The following is a 27,803-nucleotide window of genomic DNA, read 5'->3' on the forward strand; positions in this document are numbered from 1 at the left end:
CCATATTGTATCTTAACTCTCACTAGTCATTCTGTATATACGCTTCACTTAATCTTGTCTGTACAATTCATCACTTCTGTATAAATTTATATTTATCTGATTACTTGCAATGAACTATTATTTGCCCTTCTGGTTAGTTGAAAAACTGCATTCCACTCTCATTGTAATTAGCAATGAAGTTGAATCTAATGTAATCTAATCTAAAGAAATGTGCACATGTACACACAAACATGCATACAATCAATTGTTCCTTCATTTTGACAATTAGAGCTTGCAGAATTACATAGTAAAAATCATAAAAAATGTAATGAAAATTAAAGTAATAAAATGATATTTGGAGAAATTATAAAGGAAGGCAGAAGTGTCACACTTTCTAATGTTATGTTCATGTTCTCTTGAAATTTTCACTTGCCACTCATGACATTACCCTTGCTTACTTTGTTCTGCTAATGTTCAGGTTGGAGTTTTGGGGAAGATGTGAATTCAGTGTATATTTGCTGCTCAAGCCAGACCAAAAGCAATTAAAGATCAGCTGTATTTTTAAAATATGGGTAGATACCACATTTGTGCAAATACAGTGCAACAGAAAAATTATTTCCAGCTGTGCTGATTGTTATTTTAGTGTTACAACTCAGTGAATTTGGGTGATAAAGTAATCTCAAAATTGGAGCTATGACTTGGAAAGGCATTCTTGTGAAATTTCCTGCTGTCAAACTTGCATGTCCTGTACTTGTCATAGCAAGTGAATGCAGTGTTAGAACATGATGTAAAGTCAGTTATGACCTTGCCCATTCCTCTTTAAGTAAGAAGAGATATTGTAAGAAAGAGGAAAGATCAAACAAGGCAGAAAATGAAAACTCTAGCTTACAACCATCTTCTCTGAGCAGCCATCACTCCATTGTTTTAATGTGTCTGGTTGGTTTACACTCTGTGCTGCAGGTATGATACAGCAAATTATAAAGTATATATATTATCTGTTTATTTTTCACATTTGATTTGTTGCATGTATAGCATTCTTTCAAATTACCAGTTGTCTTAATTTGTACAGGAAGGTACCAGACTACCCCTAGGGTATCCAATGAAAACACATAAAGAAAACAGGAAGCAGAGAGAAGTAACTGGCACAATGATCTACACACTTAACAGTGATAAATCAATCACTCTTTAGATTGGGACAACCCTATCTAATCTCATTCATTCCTTTGATTCAGACCTCACTGAAAAGAATTCTGTTCCAAAATGTCTAATAAAAGTTGGATCTTATTACTCCAACTCTGATTTCTAAGAAGCTTTGGCTGCAGTATACAATTTCAACTCACCTTGTAAAAATATTTGGTCATGGCATTGAACGTACTGTACATTAATGTTCCTAATGTTTATCACAGCAACATATCTTCAAGTCCGTGTACTATAAGAAAAACAAAATTAAGAAAGAAACAAAGCAAACGAAACAAAAAACAAATTGGTATCTATATATAAATCTATAAAATGAAAATGGTTATAAAAAAAGCAAAAAAAAAAAAAAAAGCTGGAAATTGGAGATGATTAAATTTTACTTCAAGCAGACCTTCCTTGACACTTTAAGGCATCCATACATCCATCTATGCATTTCTATCAGTGAATAGGAGCCTGTCCCAAACCACACTGTACACCTACGCTGGATAGCATGCCAGTCCATTGCAGAGCTCACTCATGCACACTGTGCCGATGTAGACTTATGACCAGCTCAACAAATTCTTTCACAGTTGTGTAACCTCTTACATGTTTACTTCCATGGAGCCTATACTCCACAGTGATGACTTGTTGCTTGTTGGTTGGACATTCAAGTAAGAATTTCTCAGGACTCTGTACATATGACAATGCTACTACTAGTACAAAAGCAGGTTGTAGGGGGATTGTGTACAGCAGAACACTCAAAAAAACAAATCTGTCCCTTTCTATTGTCAATATACTGTGGCTGTACAAATGAGTAAATTGAACTGTCGTCCATCCATCCATCTGTTCATTGAAGCTGCTACTTTAATTTTAGTGTTGTGAAGAGACTTGACATCTGCTAGCAACACCGAACACAAGGCAGGAATATATTCATTCCAGGCAATCGCTGTCATACTAGGCCAATTAAACCAATTAAACAAAGAAATCATGTCATATGGAACGTGAAATGAAGGAAAAAGCCAAAACTGACCAAGGAAGAACATCCAAACTCTTCTCACACTGGGATTCAAATTTGATTTCTAGGACCTTTGACACAGCACTGCCTAAATTTTACAGTAATAAAAAATGTTTTTGGGTCAAGGAATCAACCTGACATTTGTAACATTTGATTTTTTTCAGCTTGAGGATGGAGATTTCACCATTAGCCTAGAGAACTAATCATGCTTACCTTGCTTACAAACTTTGTTGTCCTAGAACACCAACTGCAGCCATCATTATATACTTTCATAGGTCACTACTTCAGTGTTCACAAAACCATAACCTGTTAGCTTAACAGATCAACAGCTGTGAAGGGGTGGAATGGTCTGCCTGCTACTATAAGATGTGTCCTTCCAGTTTTGAAATCCTGGCTGAAGATTTACTACTTCAATGTAGCATACCCTAAGTAGAGCTGCTGAATAGATGTACATACTGCATCTTTTTGGTTAGTCATTAGTACTACAAAATAATTAATATGACATTTAGAAATTGTCACTAACCCTCCCATATTCTGTTTCTCTTCTTGGTATCATCATGTGACACCTGGTGTCATTGCTCTACTGCCAAGTTGTTTGCCTACCTATGGAAAAGTCATCTCTGATAAAGGAGCACTGGAATCGTCAGGCTGAAGGGTCCTTTCATCATTGGCCAGCCCAGCACTGATTCAGCTCTGCAATTGTCAGTACTGGGGAGGTCGCTTGTTTGCTGAGATATCCAGGACTCTTAACCGTTTCTGGCTTGTCTGACTCCTTTTCTACAATTTGGCTGTGGTTCTGCAACTAACTGATTGACAGATATTGTTTTTCATTTCTGTTAATTAGTTGCTACTTTGTTTTGATGTATTTTAACAAATGTGTATCCTCATGTGTGATAGTTCTGTATTAAGTGAGCTTGTTAAAACCCAATGAGACATTCTGTTGCTGTTGTTGTGTTAACTTATCTGAAATGTTAATACATGTCCTCATATACGCGAGAGGGAATGCAAGGAAAACATCATTCATTGGAGAGTTAGAGCCAGGACAGAAACCAAGCAAAGGATTAATAAAGTATCTATCTATCTATCTATCTATCTATCTATCTATCTATCTATCTATCTATCTATCTATCTATCTATCTATCTATCTATCTATCTATCTATCTATCTATCTATCTATCTATCTATCTATCTATCTATCTATCTATCTATCTATCTATCTATCTATCTATCTATCTATCTATCTATCTATCATCTAAAACCCCCATTGAGCCACACTTACTCCTACTGGGCCAATTTCGAGTTGAGAATCAAGCTAACCTGCCTGTCTTTGGGAAGTGGGAGGAAAACAGAAGTACTCTTGAGAAAAACCACATGACAAAAGGAGAACTTGCACACTGAATACATTGAGTACCTGATATAGAATTTAAACGCAGGACACAACATCTGTGAGGAAGCCACGCCAAGACTGTGCTCCCATACTGCCCCTAACAAAGTGTGAATATCATTGCAAGAAATCAAAGCACTTATGTTCCCATTTTGAGCAGACCTATAATGTCCAGTACTGCAGTACTTCAGGCAGGCGAATGATCTGTTTACAGAAGCACTCTGTGCTTAGCTCTGACCTTCTGCTCTCCTTCTCCACTCTGGGAATTGTTCTAATATTAAACTTTTGTGAAAAGTACCCTCTCCACTTTTTTCCCTCCCCTATACTGGTAATAAACTATTTAGTGTTGGGAAATATATCTGACAGCCTGAGGCTGCTATACAGTGAATTCCATCAGACAGCCCCACCTTACACTGCACCCTGACAACTCAATCATACTGCAAGTGAGGAGCTATTTAAAATTTTAATGTGTCTATCCATTTATTGTCAATCTAATTCTTTCCGCTAGCAGCATCTTAGAGCATCAGTGTCTGTGCTACATGGTTCTTCTTGCATCCAAATCAATCCCATTACCTTCATGTCTTGATCACAAGACCAACTGTCTTGATAAAATGGGTGGTAATGTATTTTTCATTATCCAGGCAGAAACAGGGGATTTCTGGCTTCAAAGATATAACTTCTACAAAAGCAGGTGCCAAGCCCGATAAGGCATTCTTGAAGAATGATTTAGTTCTGTGTCCCTCAAGTGGACGTACTGTACATACCCCTGCAAATGGAAAGCGCTTCTGAATTGCAGCACTGCTCAATGAGTTGGTGGCAGTTCTCAATCATGGTTTCTAGCTGGACCTTGTCACATGCTACTTCTAAAAACCGGGCTAGCTGCTCCACCAAAGTGGCAAGATCCTGAAAGGAAAAGAACAACATTAGGAACAATAAGAAAATAATAAATTATAAAATTTAAGGATGGAAGAACAGGGGGTGACAACCTGGCAAGGCTACCGGCTCCCCTGAAATGATTGATTGCAGCCTCCCTGGGAGACAATACCAGTGCAAACACCCACAGTGCTGTGGGTGACTCCAGGGGATGCTACAGGAATATGTGATCCCTACTCTTTAGAACTTCTGTTTGACCTGGAAGTGCTTCCTACGGGACACAGGAAGTTATTCCAGGTCCAAGATAAAAGGAATTGCTCAGCCACGTCCAGGTGAGTTGGAGTTGGGAGGAAGGAGGACAAAGCTCACCTGGAGGTGTGGAGAAAAGGAAGACAGAGAAGAGTGTGGGTTTATGTTGCTTTATATAGTAGAAAATACTTTTTTGTAAGGTAATTAATGATAATAAATTACTTATTTGAACTTGGGACTTGTGTTTCTGGGGTGCTGTCTGAGGTTGGCCATGCTGCAATGCCCCTTATTGGTCACAGTATGCTGTTACCACTCTTGAAATAAACAAATTATATTTGAATGGGTCGTTAACATACCTTGAACATGTCCTCATACTTCAGGAAAAGGACATTTGAATCCATACGGTGCTCCCAGAATTCTTGCACATGCTCAAACCAGGAACCATATCCCACTGAAAGAATAATCCATAACAGATAAATTGCTTACTGACCACCCCATCTACAGCTACACCTTTGCTGTTCTTCTCCATCAGATGCCCCCTGGCTCCACTTCTTCCAGTTCTTATCAAGGAGGCCAAGTGGCCTGTCCCCAAAAGTCAAAAATACAGTGTTTTTCCCCTGAAAAGCTGCCCTACATGCAGGGCACCAATGTTCCTAGTCTTATGGTGTCCCCTGCAGGAGTTTTTAAATTGGGAAAATTTCTAATTTGGGAAAAGACATTCATATATTGTCCTAACTTATTCCTTTCAATATAGGACTACAGGGAGCCAGAATCCTGTCCTAACAGAAATGAGTACAACCTTGGACTGAATGCCAGTCCATCATAAGTCACATTCACGCATGTCCATGAAGGAGCCTTTACTCACCAAAACAAACCCACAAGAACTCGACATAGAAGACCATCCATCCATGGACTGAACTGAGATATTGCGGTCATGTAAATAATTAGTTACAAATGCAATGCATACCTAGTAATAAAAGGTGTATAATCTCACTTACACTTGTCATTCATAAACCTCCTGCAGAATTCCTGAAATGTTCCTCTATAACTCATCGTCCGCAAAGAGCGATGAAACTGGTAATAAGAGACCACAAGGTCTTTGGGATTCCTAGCCATATATATCACCTGTAAAAAAAAATTAAAAAATAACTGGAAAACAAACAGGGAAAGTATTTGTGGTTATTTTGTATGTTCTTTTAGAGTCAGTATATTGGTTAGGAGTTCAACTTTCCCAACTATTTTTTCAAGTATTTTCCTTATCTTCTCTTTATCTTTTTGAGAATGTAGAAAGGACAGGTGAATCTCTGAAACAGCAATTTCTGTATCTAATCTTCTTTCTACTTGTTAGTTTGCTTGTTTGTTTGCTCTTTATGCTCAGCTTTGTTTTTAAAGGCAAAGAGCTGAAATTTATAGTGTGATCTATAGAAAGAGAAAGAGCACCATATGTGCTGCGATGGTTGCCTTTTAACCAATAAATCAGAGAATTCCACCCACTGCGTTTCATGTTTTACTGTAATCAAAGATTTATCTCACTACATTTGTCAATACACCAAGATGCTCAGGGCACAGCCATGTTGTCTCTTGAGTTGTGTATTGCAATTTGGGGTGACAAGTTTAATCTCCCACCGCTTCACCATTGAAAAAAGTCTGAATTAGTGTAAGTCACTCTACGTCAGAGTGTTCAAAAGAAATATGATTTACTTCATATACAGAAGTACAAAATAAATAAGAATAGCTTTTTCAGATATTTGAAATATTAAAACATATGCTTCAATTTAAATGTTTAATGTCTAAATATTATTGATTATAATAGAAATGTGTCATTTTCAACCTCTGACAGAGGTCAATCGAGGGCTAGATCCCTAGTAAAGGAAAAATAAAATAAAATAAAAAACATATATTTGTTTATCAAAATTGAAATAATCTAAAATGCTCATGTTTGAAATTTATCATTTTAACCTTTTGATAGTGGGTATAAGATTGGTAGAACAACCAGCAAAAAATCTAATATTAAAAATATTGTGTTCAGCAACCTCGAAAAAGCATAAAATGGCACTCCGCATGCTCCTATTAGTGATCCCCATTTTCTTGTTTGGTGAAAATGAGTAACTTTGACTGATTGTATCCCTTTAGCAGGTGAACCTCTGGGATCAGTTTATGTGGCATGCACAACTTCCTTCTCATTTTTTCTGACAGCATCTATCGTTTTACTATTTATCATAATGGAGGAATTTCCTGCACAAAATATGGTCCAAATATGCTCTAATATGAGATGAGGTTTTTTGGGTCTAGGGGGCCAAAAATAGGAGGGAACCCCCAAGAAGTTGCTGTCTTGCACAACCAGACATCAAGGCAAGTCAAATGGTATGTAAATGTGCGGGTTTTCTTGTACCAGTAATTCAGGATGCACCAGAAACTTAAAAAATTGAAGTGATATCAAAGCATTCATAAGTAATTCATATAACACAAAGATAATGGGGATTTAGAAAAGATTAATAGGAAGAAGAATGAGAAGACAAAGTAAGAAAATGTATTCTTGCTGATGACTTCCCTTCCCTGTGACCTGCCCAGGACAAAGCATGTTTAAAAGTGGACAGACTTACCTTGGATTCCCCGTTGTGCATGGCTGTTGGGAGAAACCGATACGGCAAGTGGCTCTTTATTAAACGAGGTGAAGTCAGCTCCTGGAAAGTTAAAAGGAAATAGATAAATAAATAAATAGCTTGTAGAATTTTATCCACTATTTATTACTGCCATTTTTATGGTTAAGTACACTCTTATTACTGGACTGTCTTAGCTGCTTTTGTGTCACAGGCCAATTTTCAGAAGATTTTGAAAGCGTCTAGAGTTGACATTAAGCAAACTGAGAAGAAATTCAACTAGAACTAGGTTCTGTCTGTCACGAATGCATTTATTTCACTTTGCATTTGATTTGTCTTTATTTTTTATTATTATTTACATATTCCACCATTATTTTAGTGACATCACTGCAATTCTGTTTCATGTGTTTCCAGCATGGGTGCCACCATTTTGGAGCCACCTTTACATCGCACTGTTATGTGTGGTATGTGACATCTTGATGCCATCACTATAAAAGATGATCAAGTTATAAAGAACATCCAAACGTTAAAAATATTTTAAAAGCCAAACCTCTTAAGTTAATGTTAATGGTAAATTTACCACGGTTTATGCTTAATTTAAATAGAATATAGGTTTCACATAGATAATGGAAGATTCTGTTTACCCACATGAAGTGCATTCGGAAAGTATTCACAGCGCATCACTTTTTCCACATTTTGTTATGTTACAGCCTTATTCCAAAATGGATTGAATTTATTTTTTTTCCTCAGAATTCTACACACAACACCCCATAATGACAACATGAAAAAAGTTTACTTGTGGTTTTTGCAAATTTATTAAAAATAAAAAAACACATGTACATAAGTATTCACAGCCTTTGCCATGAAGCTCAAAATTGATCTCAGGTGCATCCTGTTTCCCCTGATCATCCTTGAGATGTTTCTGCAGCTTAATTGGAGTCCACCTGTGGTAAATTCAGTTGATTGGACATGATTTGGAAAGGCACACACTTGTCTATATAAGGTCCCACAGTTGACAGTTCATGTCAGAGCACAAACCAAGCATGAAGTCAAAAGAATTGTCTGTAGACCTCTGAGACAGGATTGTCTCGAGGCACAAATCTGGGCAAGGTTACAGAAATATTTCTGCTGCTTTGAAGGTCCCAATGAGCACAGTGGCCTCCATCATCTGTAAGTGGAAGAAGTTCAAAACCACCAGAACTCTTCCTAGAGCTGGCTGGCCATCTAAACTGAGTGATCGGGGGAGAAGGGCCTTAGTCAGGGAGGTGACCAAGAAGATGATGGTCACTCTGTCAGAGCTCCAGAGGTCTTCTGTGGAGAGAGGAGAACCTTCCAGAAGGACAACCATCTCTGCAGCAATCCACCAATCAGTCCTGTATGGTAGAGTGGCCAGACGGAAGCCACTCCTTAATAAAAGGCACATGGCAGCCCGCCTGGAGTTTGCCAAAAGGCACCTGAAGGACTCTCAGACCATGAGAAACAAAATTCTCTGGTCTGATGAGACAAAGATTGAACTCATTGGTGTGAATACCAGGCGTCACGTTTGGAGGAAACCAGGCACCACTCATCACCAGGCCAATACCATCCCTACAGTGAAGCATGGTGGTGGCAGCATCATGCTGTGGGGATGTTTTTCAGCAGCAGGAACTGTGAGACTAGTCAGGATAAAGGGAAAGATTACTGCAGTGATGTACAGAGACATCCTGGATGAAAACCTGCTCCAGAGCACTTTTGACCTCAGACTGGGGCGACGGTTCATCTTTCAGCAGGACAACGACCCTAAGCACACAGCCAAGATATCAAAGGAGTGGCTTCAGGACAACTCTGTGAATGTCTTTGAGTGGCCCAGCCAGAGACCACACTTGAATCCAATTGAACATCTCTGGAGAGATCTTAAAATGGTTGTGCACCGACGTTTCCCATGCAAACTGCTGGAGCTTGAGAGGTGCTGCAATGAGGAATGGGCAAAACTGGCCAAGGATAGGTGTGCCAAGCTTGTGGCATCATATTCAAAAAGACTTGAGACTGTAATTGCTGCCAAAGGGGCATCAACAAAGTATTGAGCAAAGGCTGTGAATACTTATGTACATGTGATTTCTCAGTTTTTTTATTTTTAATAAATTTGCAAAAATCTTAAGTAAACTTTTTTCACGTTGTCATTATGGGGTATTGTGTGTAGAATTATGAGGAAAAAAATGAATTTAATCAATTTTGGAATAAGGCTGTAACATAACAAAATGTGGAAAAAGTGATCCGTTGTGAATACTTTCCGGATGCACTGTAAGCTAACAAGTTAATAGAATGTTCTGCTATATTTCTGTATATAGACAATAGAATGCGCTCAGGTGGAAGTAAGACAGCCAGAAAGAAACATGAACTCTTAGACAGATAAGCATTAAGGGCATATAGTCTTCTGACTGTCATATACGTTATGTACGTAGGTCAAACATAAGTCATGGTGTATGTAATAACAAATAGAAGCTTTAAGAAATGTAACCTGGACACTTAAGCCTTACGAGCTGTGTTATATACAGGAACTTTATTTCTTTTTTGTGTTTTAAAAACTAATTTTTTGTGTGAGCTGTTTGCTTTGAAGACACTGTGGAGTTTTTATTTTTTGTATAATGAGTCATACTAACTAACTAATGAGTCATCACCACCTGCTAATAAGTTGGATCAGATGGCAGGAGAGGCTGGCAGACCAGGCAGAGCCAAACGTATAAAAAGGGTCTGCTGGGAATGTCTGGCGGAGGAACCGGTCAGAAAGATCTTTAACTGCCACCTCCGGCAGAACTTCAACCTCATTCCAAGGGAGGCGAAGGACATTAAGTCTGAATGGGTCATGTTCCGAGCCTTCATTGTTGAAGCAGCAGAACAGAGCTGTCGTTGAAAGGTTGTCGGTGCCTCTTGAGGTGGCAATCCACAAACCTGGTGGTGGACACCTAAGGTTCGAGAGGCCGCCAAGTTGAAGAAAGAGTCCTATCGGGTCTGGTTGACCAGTGGGACTCCAGAGGCAGCTGAAGGGTACCAGCAGGCCAAGCATGTGGTGGCACTGGCTGTTGCAGAGGCAAAAACTCAGGCATGGGAGGAGTTTGGGAAAGCCATGGAAAACGACTTTCGGTCGGCACAGAGAAGGTTCTGTTGAACCGTCAGGTGCCTCAGGAGGGCAAAGCGGTGCTCCACCAACACTGTGTACAGTGGAGATGGGGCCCTGCTGACTTCAACTGCAGACGTTATTGACCAGTGGAAGGAATACCTCGAGGATCCTCTCAATCCCACCAGCAAGTCTTCCTTAGAAGAAGCAGAGCTAGAGGACTCCGGGGTGGGCCCGTCGATATCAGGGGCCGAGGTAGTTAAAAAGCTCAGAGGTGGCGGGGCTACTGGGGTGGACAAGGTTCACCCTGGGTTCCTCAAGGCTCTGGATGTTGTGTGGCTGTCCTGGTTGACACATCTCTGCAGCATTGCATGGACATCGGGGGCAGTGCCTCTGGACTGGCAAACCGGGGTGTTGGTCCCCCTTTTTAAGAAGGGTGACCGGAGGATCTGCTCTAACTATAGGGGGATCACACTCCTCAGCCTCCCCGGTAAGGTCTATTCAGGGGTGATGGAGAAGAGAGTTTGGTCAATGGTCAAATCTTGGATTCAAGAGGAACAATGCGGATTCTGTCCCGGCTGTGGAACATTGGACCAGCTCTACATCCTGGCCAGGATCCTGGATGGGGCATGGGAGTTTGTCCAACCAGTCCACATGTGCTTTGTGGATTTGGAAAAGGCATTCAACCATGTCCCTCGAAGCATCCTGTGAGGTGTGCTCCAAGAGTATGGGGTACAAGGCTCGTTGTTACGAGCCATTCAGTCCCTGTACAGGAGGAGCAGGAGCTTGGTCCGCATTGCCGGTAATAAGTCGGACTCGTTTCCTGTTGAGGTTGGACTCCGCCAGGGCTGCCCTTTGTCATCGATTCTGTTCTTAAGTTTTATGGACAGAATTTCTAGGTGCAGCCAAGGAGCAGAAGGGGTCTGTTTCGGTGACCTCAGAATCTCGTGTCTATTTGAAGATGATGTGGTTCTGTTGGCTTCATCGGACAGTGACCTCCAGCTCTCACTGGAGTGGTTCGCAGCCGAGTGTGAAGCGGCGGGGATAAGAGTCAGCTCCTCTAAATCCAAGGCCATGGTTCTCAGCTGGAAAAGGGTGGAATGCTCTCTGGGACTTAGATGGAGGAGTTCAAGTATCTCAGGGTCTTGTTCACGATTAAGGGAAGCCCTCACCTATGGCCACGAGCTTTTTGTAGTGACCGAAAGAGCAAGATCACGGATACAAGCGGCCGAAATAAGTTTTCTCCACAGGGTGGCTGGACTTTCCCTTTAGAGATAGGGTGAGGTGTTCAGTAATCCGGGAGAGACTCAGAATAAAGTCGCTGCTCATCCGCATTCATAGGAGTCAGTTGAGGTGGTTCGGGCATCTGGTCAGGATGCCCCCTGGATGCCTCCCTTGGGGGGCGTTCCAGGCATGCCTCACTGGGAGAAGGCCACGGGGCAGACCCAGGACATGCTGGAGCGATTATATCTCCCTGCTGGCCTAGGAACGCCTTGGGGTCCTCCAAGAGGAGCTGGAGGAGGTGGCCGGGGAAAGGGAGGTCTTACCTGCTTATGCTACTGCCCCTGTGACCCGACCTCGGATAATTGGTAGATAATGTATGGTTGGAGTCATACTAACTGCTGAAATGGGTTTCTGGTAGATGCATTTTAAATGTTGTTTTCAGTTGTCTGATGATTGAGTCTCTCTACGGTCCAACCCTTGGTTGTTAATACAACTACATAGGGTTCACATTTACAGCATAAAAGTCAATCTGTTCTATTCAATGTTTACTCAATTTGGTAGGATTTCAATCCTATCAGCATAATGCCATCTAAGAAGCACACAGCAGAATACATCAAAACAGGGATTTCTGACTGAGGGAGAAACCCAGACTGGTGTACTGCAGGCCCTTTTATTCTCAGCAATGAAGAGAGAGATTGAGAGAGATTGTGGCTGATGATAACTGGCACACAACTATATCTCTAAGGTGACAGTAGGTGGCAGTGTGTAGTTTGCTAGAGTGCCCTGCTAAGAAAGCAGAGAAGCTCAGATGTTGCCATGGAGATATGGTCTTTTGAAGGCTCAGATTACAATACTAGGGAGCAAGATTATTATAGTTTTGCCTTTTTATATTAGTTTGTATTTCTATATTTTTTCTGACCTTTCTTGGAAATTCAGTTTAGTTTTAGTTTTCCTTCATCATGTATTTTTAGTTTTAGTTTAGTTTTTATTTTAAAAAGACATTTCTATTTTATTTGTATATATATTAGTTTCAGTTTTAGTTTTAGAAATTATAATATGGTTAAAGAGCTACTAGTTTAGTTTTAGTTTAGTTTTTGTGTCACAATGAGACAGAACTGTGCACTTAATGAGTTTGGATATAATATGAGTTTAATGTTAGTGGAAGCTTACTACACTACACAACACAGTTTACTATTTGATTTTGTTTTTGTCTAAAAAAAACAAGCATAATCAAAACCAGATACTGAATATGAACTATTTTACACTACTATATAATTTTTTAAATATTTTCTATGTCATTTGTGCTGAACAAATCTTCATGGGCTGACTGTTGGCACATTTTTCTTTTCCTTTTATTGCCCAGAATGGGCCAATTTGTAATGAAATCTGGGTGAATTTTAAGGTGTGAGGGTTTTTTACTCTAAATGTCTACAGCACACAACATATCCTGCTCCAACGACTAAGTGCTTATAATAAATGCCTTCAACAGTGCATTCAAAAATCTCAAATACTGGGCTTTGTTATTTTCTACCAGCCATATTGATCTCTGATTCCATCTCAGGCACAAACAATTTTTTGAGACAGTACTTACCTGTAGTTCAGTAGAGACATTGCCAAATCAGGAATTTTACAGGGTTTGTATCTCTGCATTGTTAAACGATGTGTTTATAGCAAAACTGAATGGTCAGCAACAATATACTGATCTTGTATGACAACCTAGTCAGTCTCTCGATCAGTGCCATTTTATTTTTAAAAATCAGGAATGGTCTACCCTCGACTTTCTCCTGCACTCAGATATAGGGATAGATATTTGAGGAGTAAACAGCAAGACAATGATTATATTTTTATATTATGTACATTAAAGAGCCATCAACAACAAATTAAAACAAATTAATAATATATTGAACAATTATTATAAAAGTAAAGTTGATTAAATCGGACTCTGCAGCTTCATGAATCAAAAAAAAAAATACCCGAGTATGTGTTCAGGTAAAGTACAACTTCTGGTTGATGGATTTGGCCCAATTGTTAATACAGATGTACAATTTTGGTGTAACGACCACATGCCAAATTTCATCCATTTATCTAGTTGCGTTTTTGAGTTATCGTGTTTACACATACACAGAGAAATAATTCCAAAAAAGTTTCGGACTTGGGGAGGTCTAAAACATCAAGATTCATCAAAATATCGAGGTCAATTTTTTTTCATGATTATACTTTCTCTATACTTCGTATGCGAAGTGGCAGGTGAATTACTGTCAACAAAAAGCAGGCGCCTGAGAAATAAACTCCATACGGTAAAGTTTTTGTTGAACACCACAGTCCAGTGTCAAGCATTTGAATTACATTTTTAATATACAACAAGTGCAAAGAAAAGCGGTACGTAAATCGCTTTCGATTCCACACGCTTTACCCACGTATTCAACTTGCTCTGTCACCGCAAATGCTGTGTGAATGCCCGCCCCCCTTCACCAGCCGCCATTCACTAGATGAATATATGCGGGCGGCTCGTGGTGGATGACTTTCAGTTTTAGAGTTAAAAGTTATAAGAGTTAAAAACAAACAGCAAGAATATTCATTCAAAAACGAAAACTAAAATTATTTAGTAAATTATTATTTTATTTCAGTTTATTCCAGCTACTTTAATAGTTTTGTTTAGTTTTAGTTTTTCATTTCGGTTTTGTTAATTATTTTATTTCAGTTCATGGAAATGTTTTTTTAATAATAGTTTCAGTTTTGATTTTAGTTTTCGTTAACTATAATAACCTTGCTAGGGAGTTACAAGGCCATTTAGCTCTTGCAGGAATTACTCTGGCTCTGGAAGTGATTTCCGGGCTCAAACCACAGATAGCCCTAGGATGAGATTTAAACGTCCTCTCCTTTCAATGAATACATTTAGTCTAATGCCTTAAGATGATTCTGGCAAAAGCTCCCAAATTAAAAGAATAGATGCCAAGATCTAGAAGGTCAGAGTCTACAACTGAGTGGCTATTGTGTGGTATCAAGATATGAAGGTGGAGGTACTTAAAGTAGTCTCTGAAGCCGAGGGGTGGAGTGAAGTCGCAAGTAGACTTTAGGGTTAATATTGAAATTGTAGTTCATATTTTTATTGCCTGAACTTACTGAGGTCTGGTTGGTTTCTACAATTTATGAGGTGGCAGAGGTACCTTGATGGAGTAAAGGAGTAAGAGCCTTCACCTTATGACAAGTCATTCTCTCTTTTGGGATTCAATGTTCCATATGGGCATTGTCACCACTATTTTACTGGTAACTCACTTTACTGGCTCATCTCAGCTCATTTTCATTTTTCCATGCTTGTGAATATTGGACACCACAAAAAGGGAAACAGAATTTGGCTTCAGACAGCCACCTACTGCAATTCACTGCCTCTGCAGTAATTTAGAAATTGGAATTCAAAGCATTCATGCAGTGTGAAAAGCTGTTCTAAGCTGTTTGCTGGCAAGGTGCTCCTGAAGAGTAAAATTACAAGAATGCAAGACAGAAAAATAAATGTTTTCAAAAAGAAACAGATGATAGAACAGACTTTAAAGTTGCCAGAGTCTGAAATACTGAATCGTCAAAACTAAAAACGCTAAACCGAAACTAAAAATTGTTGTTACTGGGCCAACAAGGATTCAAAAAATGTTTTTAAAACACCTTTCACTGCATCATACAGACGAACTACGTCACCCGCAGACACAAACTACACCTCATTTGAAAGCCACGGGTGCCTACTGCACACTCATAGTGATCACATTGTTACAGTATGTACAGTTGATTTTTAATCTGGCATGAAATCATACATGTGCTGTGTCATATACCATCAACCAAAAAAATGAAAACAAGCCTAGTGATTTTTATGTACAATGATTACCCAAGGACGGCACGGTGGTGCAGTGGGTAGCACTACTGCCTTGCAGTTAGGAGACCAAGGTTCACTTCCAGGGTCCTTCCTGCATGGAGTTTGCATGTTCTCCCCGTGTCTGCGTGGGTTTCCTCCCACAGTCCAAAGACATGCAGGTTAGGTGGATTGGCGATCCTAAATTGTCCCTAGTGTGTGCTTGGTGTATGTGTGTGTGCCCTGCAGTGTACTGGCTCCCTGCCCAGGGTTTGTTTCCTGCCTTGCGCCCTGTGTTGGCTGGGATTGGCTCCAGCAGACCCCATGACCCTGTAGTTAGTATATAGCGGGTTGGATGAAGGATGGATGGATGATTACCCAATTGATATACATCAATCAAATGGTTTCAACCAGCAGATTTTAACCTTGAACCCTTGCTCTGACCGAGCAAACAGCAACCATGTACGAAATATCAGAAAAACTATCACCCAGCATGTCTCTCACATATAACTCCACAAAGCAACAGCAAAAATATACAATTAACATATCAGCTCTTACAGCAGATTCTCCTCATTAAAACAATCCTAAACACATGTACGTGTGATGAAGCAGCCTTAAGAACTCCAACATAATCCATCAACACAGCGTTTGCAAAATATTCACCATAAAAAACAGGTGGGCACCCGAGTCTGGCACCAAGCAGCTGGTGTTTTCAGGTTGGTGGTGCAAGCTTTATACCATTTTATAGCTGCAAATGAGACATTTCCAACGATATATATAATGTGCCCATGTTTAAAAAAAGGAGAGTGTGGCAAAATAAACAATGATATGGGCTTTTTTTTGTGTGTGTGTGTGTGTGTGTGTGTGCATATGTGTGTGTGTGTGTGTGTGTGTGTGTGTGTATATACAATAACATGTCTCTATTATAAAAAAAAAAATTGAGACGAGATGAGACTATCGCCAAGAGATTTTTTCAAGTCTCACTCTCCTCTCAATCATTTACGGTTAACAGCCCACGCCAATGGTCCTCTCAGCACTCATTCATGTGAATGCTTTTGTTAGACATAGTTCCTGTGCTAACAGCTCTTATGAATTTTTACATTTTCCTCGCTTGAAGTTCCCAATAAAAGAAGACTTATTATGTACAAACCTTATTGAAGAATTTCATCCCGAAGGGTTATCAACAGAAGAAATGAGTACATGGACAATCCTAGCACTGAAGTCAAACAAACTAACGTGAAAATTGTCAATTGGTTACACTGCAAATTGGCTAAGTGCATAACAATAGACTATGCTGAAACAGTTGATGGTGATTGTACGGAAGATGAAAACATCAGCTTACAATATCCCGTAGAATATCTACAACCGTTAACACCGTTAACGTCTTCCACCAGTCGAATTACTGTTGAAAGAAGGATGTATCGTAATGTTATTGCATAATTTATGTATGAGTGATGGGCTATGCAATAGGACAAGATTAGTTCTGTTCAAAATTGGTTGAACAATTCTGAAATGTAAAATTTTAACAGGCAACAAGAAAGATAATGTAGTATATCTTCCACGGATAACATTAGACACCAAAGGAAATCTTGATATGCCATTCATATTAAAACGTTAACAGTTTCCCGTTAGAATATCTTTTGCTAAGACAATTGACAAATCATAGGGACAAACATTTGAAAAAGTCGATTTATTTATTAGAGAGAAAGAAACAATATTCACTCACGGGCAGTTATACGTTGTGTTGTCATGATGTAACTTCAAACACGGAATCAAAATTTAATACGATATTGATGAAAAGTTAATTCCAAATATTGTTTTTACTGAAGTTTTACAGTAAAAGCTTAAGTTTAAAAAGTATTTGTGTGTTAATTTCAAAGCCAAACAGAACGAAAATGTATAACACAATTAATAGCTCTAATGCAACATGAAACATAATCTTCTTTCAATTTATTACATTTTACTATTTTTAAATATGGTTAATTAATCGCTGTAATGTAAAACAGTTCTATTTTGCATATGTAACAATTCCCATAAAAATAACAATCTATTTAAATTGTACATCTGCTTCCCCATACGCGAGCAGCAGAGCCGCGAAGGGGCTAGTACGTAGCACCCGCATGGGGGTTGGCAAGCGAAGCAGGCAGGGGGCAGAGCCCCTAGTTATTTATATTTATATTCTGGGCATCCCTGCCTGGAAAGGTTCTGAAGATGGGAGGGAAGCCCATGGTGCCAAATGCTGTAACTACTTATTTCTTTGTATTATCAACATGAAACTTTTCACAGGAACGATTGTCATGTCTGAGAACCTCAAAGGAAAAGAAACTGACCTGGCATTGCTTGAACTTGAAATATACTGTAATTTATAACAAAAATGTGGAAAAATCCGTGTCTGCCATTTTTATTTTGCTATTTTGGCATCAGTTTTTGAGTAAAGGGATGTTTAAATTTAGTACAAATACAAATTCTATTACACTTGAGAAGTTATGTAATGTTTTAATGAAAAAATTACTATCCTTCCTTAATTTACTGGATAATAAGGCTTTATTATGATAATCTCCCCTCAGGTGGTACAGGGTTAAGTTGTAAAACGTCCTTTAATTAATCGTAAATAATTTCCTCTTATGTTAAGCTTTGCTTCAAAGGTTCATTGATTCATTTTTTTAGTCCATCCAATGCACAGATAACAAGCATTCCAGAAGCGTTCTCCTAAGTATGTTTTCAGTGATGACATCATGGCTAATGCCACCTGATCACATGCCCAGGAACAAATGTCATAGCTAACAATAATACTGGCAACAATATTAACAAAAAACATTTATAATGTGACAGCACAACAGTATCACTATCTAAATAAAAATATGAAAACTGAAAAATGAATGCCTAAAGTGGCATGACCAAGGTTCATAACATACTGTAAGCAAACATTAATTCAGACTAAATACTCCATCCTGCAGCCTGAATGGATCATTATCTTTTCCTTGCAAAAGCATAGACATCAATTCAGCTTGGATAACTACTGTACACTTGAAAACAGCTACACGGGAACCTCCAGGGTGTTAGAGTACATTGGTTGTGGTAAGTTTTATTGTTGATGTGTAGGGTGTGGTAAATTTATCTGATTTGGCTATAAATTATGATCACGTAGTTCTGATGGGGTATTTTAATGTACGTACACATTGATGTGGAAACTGACACTTTTAGCAAATGTTTTACTTATTTGTTAAATTCAGTAGGATTTTGTCAGATTGTCAAAGGTCCAACTCATAATCATAACCACACATTAGATTTAATTATAACGTACAAAGTTGAAATTCTAAATTTAAATATTACTCTATTAAATGAAGTTATTTCCGATCACTTCTTAATTACATTTGATTTAGTTCTGCCCATGCCAATGGACTCACAGATTAAAACAAAGACAGTGCGACATCTAGATTGTAATTCTGCTTCAAAATTTATAGATACCTTGAGTAAGTCGAGTGTAATTGTGGAAAACCATTTAGATCAGTTAACATCAAATGTAAACGTGGAAAACAATTTAGATCAGCTAACATCACATTATAATGTGACCTTGAGAGATGCTCTGGACACAGTGGCTCCCCTTAAAACAAAAGTGAAGCACATAGAAACTCTCCCTGGTTTAATGAAAATACTCGAGCTCTTAAATTAGAGTGTCGAAAACTGGAGCAGATGGAGAACAACAAAGCTACATGTCTTTCAAATTGCATGGACAGAGAGTGTAAATAAATATAAAAAAGCCCTCTTTAAAGCTCGCTCAGAATACTATTCTACATTAATAGATAGCAATAATAAAAATCCTCGGGTACTGTTTAGAACAGTGGCTAAATTAACAAATGGAATTCAGATCAACAGTGCAAAATACCAACAGATATTAGCAGTACAGACTTTATGAACTTCTTCAATGAGAAAATTAAAAATATAAGATCCCAGATCTCAGCATCACAGTACAAACCAAATACTAGCTTAGCAGACCCTGCCACATTGCATTCAGCACTTTAGTAATTTTAATCCTGTAACTCACCAGGAAGTCTTAACTTTAATTACTAAAATGAAGCCCACTACTTGTTCCCTAGATCCAGTGCCAACAAAACTAGTAAAAGTGCAATGGATGTTCTTGCAGCACCTATTCTAACCGTTATCAATAGTTCATTACTGCATGGCACAATACCTGATGCACTAAAAGTGTCAGTCATTAAACCTTTACTTAAAAAGTCAGACCTAGACCCACACATACTAAATAATTATAGGCCTATTTCAAATTTACCATTTCTCTCTAAAATACTAGAAAAGTAGTCGCCAGTCAGCTTCAGTCACACCTTACGCATTACAATTTATTTGAGAAATTCCAGTCTGGCTTTTGCACTGGTCATAGTACAGAAACGGCACTAACACGGGTTGTAAATGACATTCTGATATCCTCTGATGAAGGAAACTCCACTGTAATTATGTTGTTGGACTTAAGTGCAGCATTTGACACCATTGACCATTCTATTTTACTGCACAGGCTAGAAAACGATGTTGGGCTTACAGGCCCGTGCTCGCTTGGTTTAGTTCTTATTTATCAAATCGATTCCAATGTACAGAAATGTGCTGACAGTACTCCATCATTATACACAGAAGTTCAATATGGTGTCCGCAGGGCTCAGTACTGGGACCTTTACTGTTTTCACTTTACATGCTTCCACTGGGATCTCTCATTAGGAAACATAATGTTAATTTTCACTCATATGCAGATGACACCCAGTTATACCTTTCATTTAAATCAAATGAAGTTTCTCCGATGTTGTCTTTAATTAGTTGTGTTAGTGAATTAAAGGAATGGATGAATGAGAACTACTTGTCTTTAAATACAGATAAAACAGAGATGTTAATTGTTGGAGGGAATGACGCTGATCACAGTAATATTTTGTCATCATTTAACTCAGTTGGAATCCCAATTAATTTTACTGAATCAGCCCGCAATCTAGGAGTTATCTTTGACTCTAGCATGTCATTTAAAGCACATATTACAAAGTTGTCCAAAACATGTTTTTCCATCTTAAAAATGTTAGGAAATTAAGGTGCTTTCTAAATAAACAGGATTGAGAAATTAATTCATGCATTTATCTCTAGTAGGATTGACTACTGCAATGCGGTGTTCACTGGCTGTTCAAACTGTTCTTATACAGCCTCCAGTTAATCCAAAATGCGCTGCAAGAATTATTACAAGAACAAGAAAATATGAACACATAACTCCAGTTCTTAAATCTTACACTGGCTCCCAGTTAAGTTTAGGGCAGATTTCAAAATCCTCCTTTTAACATATAAAGCATTAAATGGCCAAGGTCCGCTTACTTGTCTGAACTTATCATGACTTACAAACCTGAGCACATTAAGATCTCAAGATGCCGGTCTGCTTAGGATTCCAAGGATTAATAAAATAACAGTGGGAGGTCGAGCTTTTAGTTACAGGGCCCCTAAACTGTGGAATGGTCTTCCTGCTTCTATAAGAGATGCCCCTTCGGTCTCAGCCTTTAAATCCCGGCTGAAGACTCACTACTTCAGTTTAGCATATCCTGACTAGAGCTGCTGATTAACTGTACAGACTGCATCTCTGTTGTTAGTCATTAGCACTAAAACATAAGTAACATGATTGTTATAATTTGAATACTAACCCTCACCTATTCTGTTTCTTTCTCGGTACTCAAATGTGGCAATTGGTGCCACGGCCCACCTGCCAAGTTGTTTGCCTGCCTATGGTAAAGTCATCCCTGATGGAGGATCACAGGAATCATGGGAAAAGGGGTCCTTTCATCGGATTGGCTGACCGAGCACCGTTTCAGCCGTGGAATGGCCAAATGGAGAGGCAGCTTGATGGATGAGGTCTCCAGGACTCTAAAAATATCCAAATCTATTATGTGATATCATCTACTGTTAAATTCTGCTCCGTACTTCTAAAATTTTTATTATTATGCTGTATTAAGGATTTGTTCTGTTCTGTGTATTGTATTGTATTGACCCACTTCTTTTGACACCCACTGCACGCCCAACCTACCTGGAAAGGGGTCTCTCTTTGAACTGCCTTTCTCAAGGTTTCTTCCATTTTTCCTACAAGGTTTTTTGGGAGTTTTTCCTTGTCTTCTCAGAGAGTCAAGGCTGGGGGGCTGTCAAGAGGCAGGGCCTGTTAAAGCCCATTGCGGCACTTCCTGTGTGATTTTGGGCTATACAAAAATAAACTGTATTGTATTGTATTGTATTGTAAGCAGTCAATGCTCAATCCTGGATGCCTGCCTTTGAAATTAAGTGTCGAATTTCTTTCTATTTATCAGGAGCCCCACACTCCTACAGTAACTCTGCAGTTGCTTGCAAATCTTAGTTAACCTAAAGGCCACCTCACATTAGGCGATTTTTCAATCGATTTTCACACATAGACTATATTTCTATAATCTCAGAGAGTTTGTGGCAGTTGTAGTGTGTGCACGTGACAATTAGTCATGTCATGTGACATACCCAGCAATTAGTCTGCGATTCTGTCCCGGACAGAATCAGACAGGCTTGATTTTATATTAAGCCATAGTGGCGGGATCTGCGTGTTTAACAACTGACAACCAGTGAGTGCTCAGCCAGAAGTGAAATTCATATAATGTAGCTATGAGGAATAGGGAGAGGTTCATCTGTCTGATGTCACATTATTTACATACCAGGACAGAATAAAAAAAAAATACCCACAAAAGTCAAGATTTGATGTTCATGTAAGACACTGCATGTGAACTGTCTCTGTCAGGCAGCACATTACTGGCTATCAGATTAATGGGTGGTATTGTGAAACTGTGCTGGAAAGTTATTACACAGTCATCTAATATGACATCACCAACAATAACGAAGCCAACTACAGGAATGAGGTGAGCCAACTGGTCCAGTGGTGTAAAGAATACAATCTCTTCCTGAACGTGGGAAAGACCAAAGAGATTGTGGTCGATTTCAGGAGAGGTCATTCACAGCACCCCCCACTGACCATCGATGGTGTAGCTGTGGAAAGGGTGAGTAGCACTAAGTTCCTGGGGACGTACATCTCAGAGGACCTCTCCTGGTCAGATAACACCACATTACTGGCCAAGAAAGCTCAAACCCGCCTCTACTTTCTATGCAAACTGAGGAGAGCACAAGTTTCACTCCCCATCATGTGCTCTTTCTACCGGGGCACAATCAAGAGAATCCTCACTAACTGCATCTCTGTGTGGTATGGAAGCTACACTGCCTCCTGTAGGAAGTCCCTGCAATGTATAGTGGATGTGGCCAGTAAGATCATTGGTGCCCCACTGCCCTCCCTCAAGGATATTTTCTACACCCGCCTCACCCGTAGAGCCATCAGCATTGCTGGTGACTCCTCCCACCCCTTTTACTCCTTTTTTAGCCTCCTCCTCTCAGGGAAAAGGTACCGGAGCCTCCAGGCCCGCTCCACAAGACTGCCTAACAGCTTCATCCACCAAGCTATCAGGATGCTGAACTCTGTCCATTACCTTCCCCTCTTGCCTCCTGCCTCTGGACCGTAACAAGAGTCACCTTCTACCAAGTACCCTACTTCAGCTGGTATTATATAAGGACTCAGTATTACATCTGCTGCTGTCTGTCTTTTTGTACATCTCATAAACTACTCTATAATGCACCTTCTCTTTTTTTTTTTACTGTAATTGGCTTTTGCACTAATGACTATTGCACATTGTACACAGGTCTACTTTACAAGTTCTAATGTTATTTATCTTATATGTTTTACTTTATACTTTTTATATTTTATTGTACTACAAAGAGGAGAGAGAAACAGTATTTCGATTCTCCTGAATGTGCTGCACATACATAGCGAATTGACAATAAAAGGCTATTTGATTTGATTTGATTTGACTGATACTCTGTGAATATTAATCATGTAATATGACGTGCTCTGAAGACAAAATCAGCAACTCAGTCATCAAGTCTGAGATCCCCTCTGAACTGCTACACGTATGTATGTTCACATCAATGACAGGCTGGACTGGTCTCGTAAAAGAGAGGAACTATATAAGAAAGGGCAGACCAGGAATTTTAATATGGGAAGTAACATTCTCCAGGTTTTCGACAACTCTGAGATGGCCAGTGTGGCTTTCTACTTTGTAGTGTGCTGGGCCGATAGCATCACTTCAAGAGAGATCCACCGAATCAACAAGCTAATTAAATGGACAAGCTCTTTTAAGGGATGCACTCTGGACCCCCTGAATGTAGTAGCGGAGAAGAGAATGAACACAAATCTGAGTGCCATTATGAATAATGCTGTTCAAACCATAGTGTGTGTGTATTTATTTATTTATTTATTGATTAGTTGATTGACTGAGCTTCTGTAAAATGTCAAATTTCCACCAATGGACAAGTTGTTTAATGCAACATCAGCTTAAATGTGGTGACCAGAATGGTCTCTTTTTTGTTAAACTTCTTGTATTTTAATGCTTAGAAAACAGCCTCCCAGAGAGATACGAATGCATGACCAATTGGTGGATAACAGAGGACCACATGCTGTAATGACGAAAGAGGAAGACAGCTAGAGAGACAGAAAGACCACCATCATCTTTACATCTGCTGCTCCCAAATGTGGAAGACAGGATAGATGCATATAATTTAAAGAAAGTAGTACTAAGATAAAGATAACATTACATCACTGTGTGTTTGTTTTAAGGACCTTCTCTTTTAGTCTCTCAATTTTTATGGTAATCTTTAATTAAGATTGCAAGGTTTTATGTTTATATTCTGCTGGGATTATAATGGCTGATCACAAAAACACAGGAGCAGGAGAGGAGAGGAGAACTCAATATATAGTAAAACCCAATTAACTAACCAAAACAAGGTGTTCTTGAGGCCAGCAGAGGGTGCTTACCCAATGGTCTGAATGTGGACTCCAATATCCAAGTGCCCAAGTGCAGTGATGGGGACACTGTGCAGTAAAAATGGCAAGACATAAAACCAAAGTCCTTACTCTCTGTGGTCATTAAAGATCCCAGGGCATTTTTTTGTAAAGAGTAGAATGTATTCCAAAGTCTAGGTTAAATTGCCCTCCATGACTTTGTCATTCTGGGCCCCTAATCACCCTCTTTCTCTGTCCCCTGTTTCACCCCTTCACCACCTAACAGTAAGTGTACTGGTGCAAAATGGCTGCCATCGCATCATCCAGGTAGATGCTGCACATTAGTGGAGGTTAAAGTGGCACCCCTTTCAGTATGTAAAGTAGTTTGAGCAGTGAGAAAAGTGATATATAAATGTAAAGAGTTATTATTATTTACGGTGGGCTGGCGTCCTGCCTGGGGTTTGTTTCCTGCCTTGTGCCCTGTGTTGGCTGGGATCGGCTCCAGCAGACCCCTGTGACCCTGTAGTTAGGATGTAGCAGGTTGGTAATGGATGGATTATTATTATTAAAACTCAAAGTTGAAGTAATGCAAAAAAGTCAAAATCCAGAATAATATGAAAATAAATCACAAACTAGTCTTTAAAAAATGATCTATTATTATTATTTATTGTTACATGTTTTATACAAGGACATCACACTTCTGGGAATAATTTGATAGCAACCAAGGCACTGTTGCCAGCAACAATGTGCACCACAAAATGACAGTTCCCATGCTCAGAAAAGATTAGTGATGACAAACTAAATCAAATAATTTCAAAATGCAATTCTATTGTAGTAAAAATGAATTAAAAAAGGTATAAAAGTGGGTTCTACAGTGAACAAAACCCATAATTATAACATTTTCCTTCTAAATGACACTGGTCCTCTCTGCCAGTCCCTGATCAGGAGTACCTGAATGATGTCCAGCCCAGGTGAAGGATACTCCAGGACGGGAAGCTGCTCATCGATGTTCATCAGACCGATCTCATCTGGATCAGCACCTTGGCTTACCAGATATACTACTTCTTGTAACAGACTTGTACCTGAAGAAAGACAAGAAATTGAGAAAGTGAAAGACTTACCATCTGTAGCTCCCATGATAAAACTGCTTCAGTTTGTGAATGAATGAAAGGATTTGGCAAATAGCTTGATAAAAGAAATTTTAAAGTCTGACACCGGAGCTCCTGTGCACCACTTTGACTGGAATCAGAGTTAAATTCCTGTCTGGATTATATTTGACTCTGAAGTTGTTTCTTTTGATTCTAAAAGACAAAGGGGATTAAACATCACTAGCTAAACCAAGGATTGGGCAGGGGATATTAAAGCCTCAGATATTGCCTTTTAAAGGGATGCAACAGGCCTTATTTAGTCTAGATAAAAAAAGAGGTAATAAATATATGATTAGATAATTAATTAACCATAATTGATTTGTGTGCATCTCTTAATACATGTACAGCTCATGTGATGGGCACAGAAGAGGTTTATAAATTATGCTGGCAGTTCCATGTTGTCCTGTTGTTACTTGTTCTGCTTGATGCATTTTATATGTTTGCATCTGATATTTGTTTATATATTTACTAGCCAACCCGCGGCGTACCATATGCCGCATAATCAGGCCGGTCTTTTAATAAATTTTAAGAACAGGGAGAAAATTAACATTTGAAAAATCGGTAATGTAATAAATCAGCAAGAAAAGCAACATTGTAACAATGCACGGAAGGAACCAACACACAATCGTCCGTGTGGCACTCAGGCACGGAGGGTGGAACGGGAGGAGAGGAGAAGGACGTCCACTCGCTCCCTCCATCATGCTAGTCTGCTGATTTCTCGTCCAGTATGCACTGCCTGCTCATGTGCCCACCTCCAACTAGTCACTCGTGTCATTGTCGTCTTTGTACAGTCCAGGTGCACCTGTGACTCACGTAGACTTTTCATTGCTCTGTGCGGTTTTGGCTGCCTTTCTATATATAATCCACCAAGACACCCGACCACGGTAGCAGCGAGGTGGGAGGGGGGTGTGTACAAAGTGCAGGAGTATCTAAGAAGATGCATGTTTGTCGCGGATGCGAATTGCTGTATGTAGCGTGTAAAACAGTTTGCTATGGTGCACGCGGTCGTGCGTCGTAACCGAAAACTCGTTTTTTAAAGACTGCTCACTTCATTGTATTTTAACCTCAGTTGTAAAGGAATATTTTAAGGATCCCATGGGATACCCCTCGCAAACAGTTTTACACGCTGCATATGGCGATTCACCTCCGCGAGAAACATGCCTCTATGAACAATCAACGTGGGTCGGAGCTGCATGTGACCTCTATGACAGACGAATATAAATGACACCGGTTTTTCTGTGTTGTCACGTCCGAGTTGGTGGGCGTGGCTCTGTGAGTTGTCGTCGTATCCAATGGTCTTGGAGTTGGTGGGCGTGGTTCCTTCCTGCGTGCGCCATAGGTGTCTCACTTGTCGACAGCTTAGTGAATCCACGCCCCTTCCGGCGTGCTTTCCATGGGTGTCTTGCCTTAGTGAATTATATATGTAGATTTTCAGTTTAACATTACTTATTTATGTGTATATATTTTTTGTCTTTACTTGGTAGTGTCACTCTGTTTTCTACTGTATTGTCACTGAACATTTCTGCATCAGCTACATGAGCAGCAGATTTTTTTCATTGTACTGTAAGGTACGCTATAGTGCCAAATGCTTCTGGACACTTACACAAGCTTGTTGGACATCCAATTCCATAACTATGGGCATTAGTAAGAGTTGTCTCTCCTTTGCAGCTATAAACAGCCTTTTGCTGTTCTGGGAAAGCTTTCCACAGGAATTTGGAGTGTGTCTGTGGGGATTTATCCCCATTTAGACATTTGTGAGATCAGGTACTGATATTGGATGGGAGGACCTGGCTTGCAGCCAGCATTCCAATTCATCTCAAAGGTGTTCATAGGGCCTGAGGTCAAGGCTCTTGGCAGGCCACTCGAGTTCTTCCACACTAAATTCTCCAACTGTGTCCTCTTGGACTTTGGTTTGTCCACTGGGGCACAGTCATGTGGGAACAGAAAAGGGCCTTCTCCAAATGGTTTACACAAAGTTGGTCGTCCACAATGATCTAAAATATGTACTGCAGCATTAACAAAATCATGTACAAAGTGAAATACATGCATCATAAACATCTTCTTGATAGCAAAACTCTGAATTTGTAGTTTCAACATGGATATGCCCAGAAGAAACAAACAAGTCACTGAAGTGACAATACAAAATGTAAAATAAAATTTAACAGCAGGATGAAAACTGGAACAAATACTAAAAATAAAACAATACATTCTTGACAATGGTGTCTTTACAGCCAGTGTTTTACTTCCCTCTCACTTGTCAATAAAGCATATTGTTAAGATTCGGATTTTGTTTTTCAGTGTTTTTCGTGTTTCATCTTTTTGTGGTTTTGCCCCACACCCCTGCTTCTCCT

General features: G+C 39.4%; 1 protein-coding gene across 2 annotated transcripts in view; it reads right to left on the bottom strand.

Annotated features, from left to right (window-relative positions):
* sult4a1 (sulfotransferase family 4A, member 1) overlaps nt 1-27,803 on the bottom strand; it is a 67,335-nt gene that overhangs the window by 10,172 nt on the left and 29,360 nt on the right. Inside the window, exons 2-7 of one of the 2 annotated variants that reach the window (XR_005634726.1) lie at nt 25,256-25,386; nt 7,280-7,360; nt 5,675-5,801; nt 5,033-5,127; nt 4,319-4,457; nt 1,320-1,408 (exon numbers count right to left, since the gene is read on the bottom strand). Coding sequence is in view for 1 of the 2 variants with exons in the window: in XM_039761831.1 (XP_039617765.1) it covers nt 4,319-4,457; nt 5,033-5,127; nt 5,675-5,801; nt 7,280-7,360; nt 25,256-25,386 (573 nt within the window). In the remaining variant the exon portion in view is untranslated. The remainder of the gene's footprint in view (nt 1-1,319; nt 1,409-4,318; nt 4,458-5,032; nt 5,128-5,674; nt 5,802-7,279; nt 7,361-25,255; nt 25,387-27,803) is intronic. The other variant, XM_039761831.1, reaches the window with a different exon arrangement.

This window comes from Polypterus senegalus, chromosome 8 (assembly GCF_016835505.1).
Source record: "Polypterus senegalus isolate Bchr_013 chromosome 8, ASM1683550v1, whole genome shotgun sequence".
Lineage (NCBI taxonomy): Eukaryota > Metazoa > Chordata > Cladistia > Polypteriformes > Polypteridae > Polypterus > Polypterus senegalus.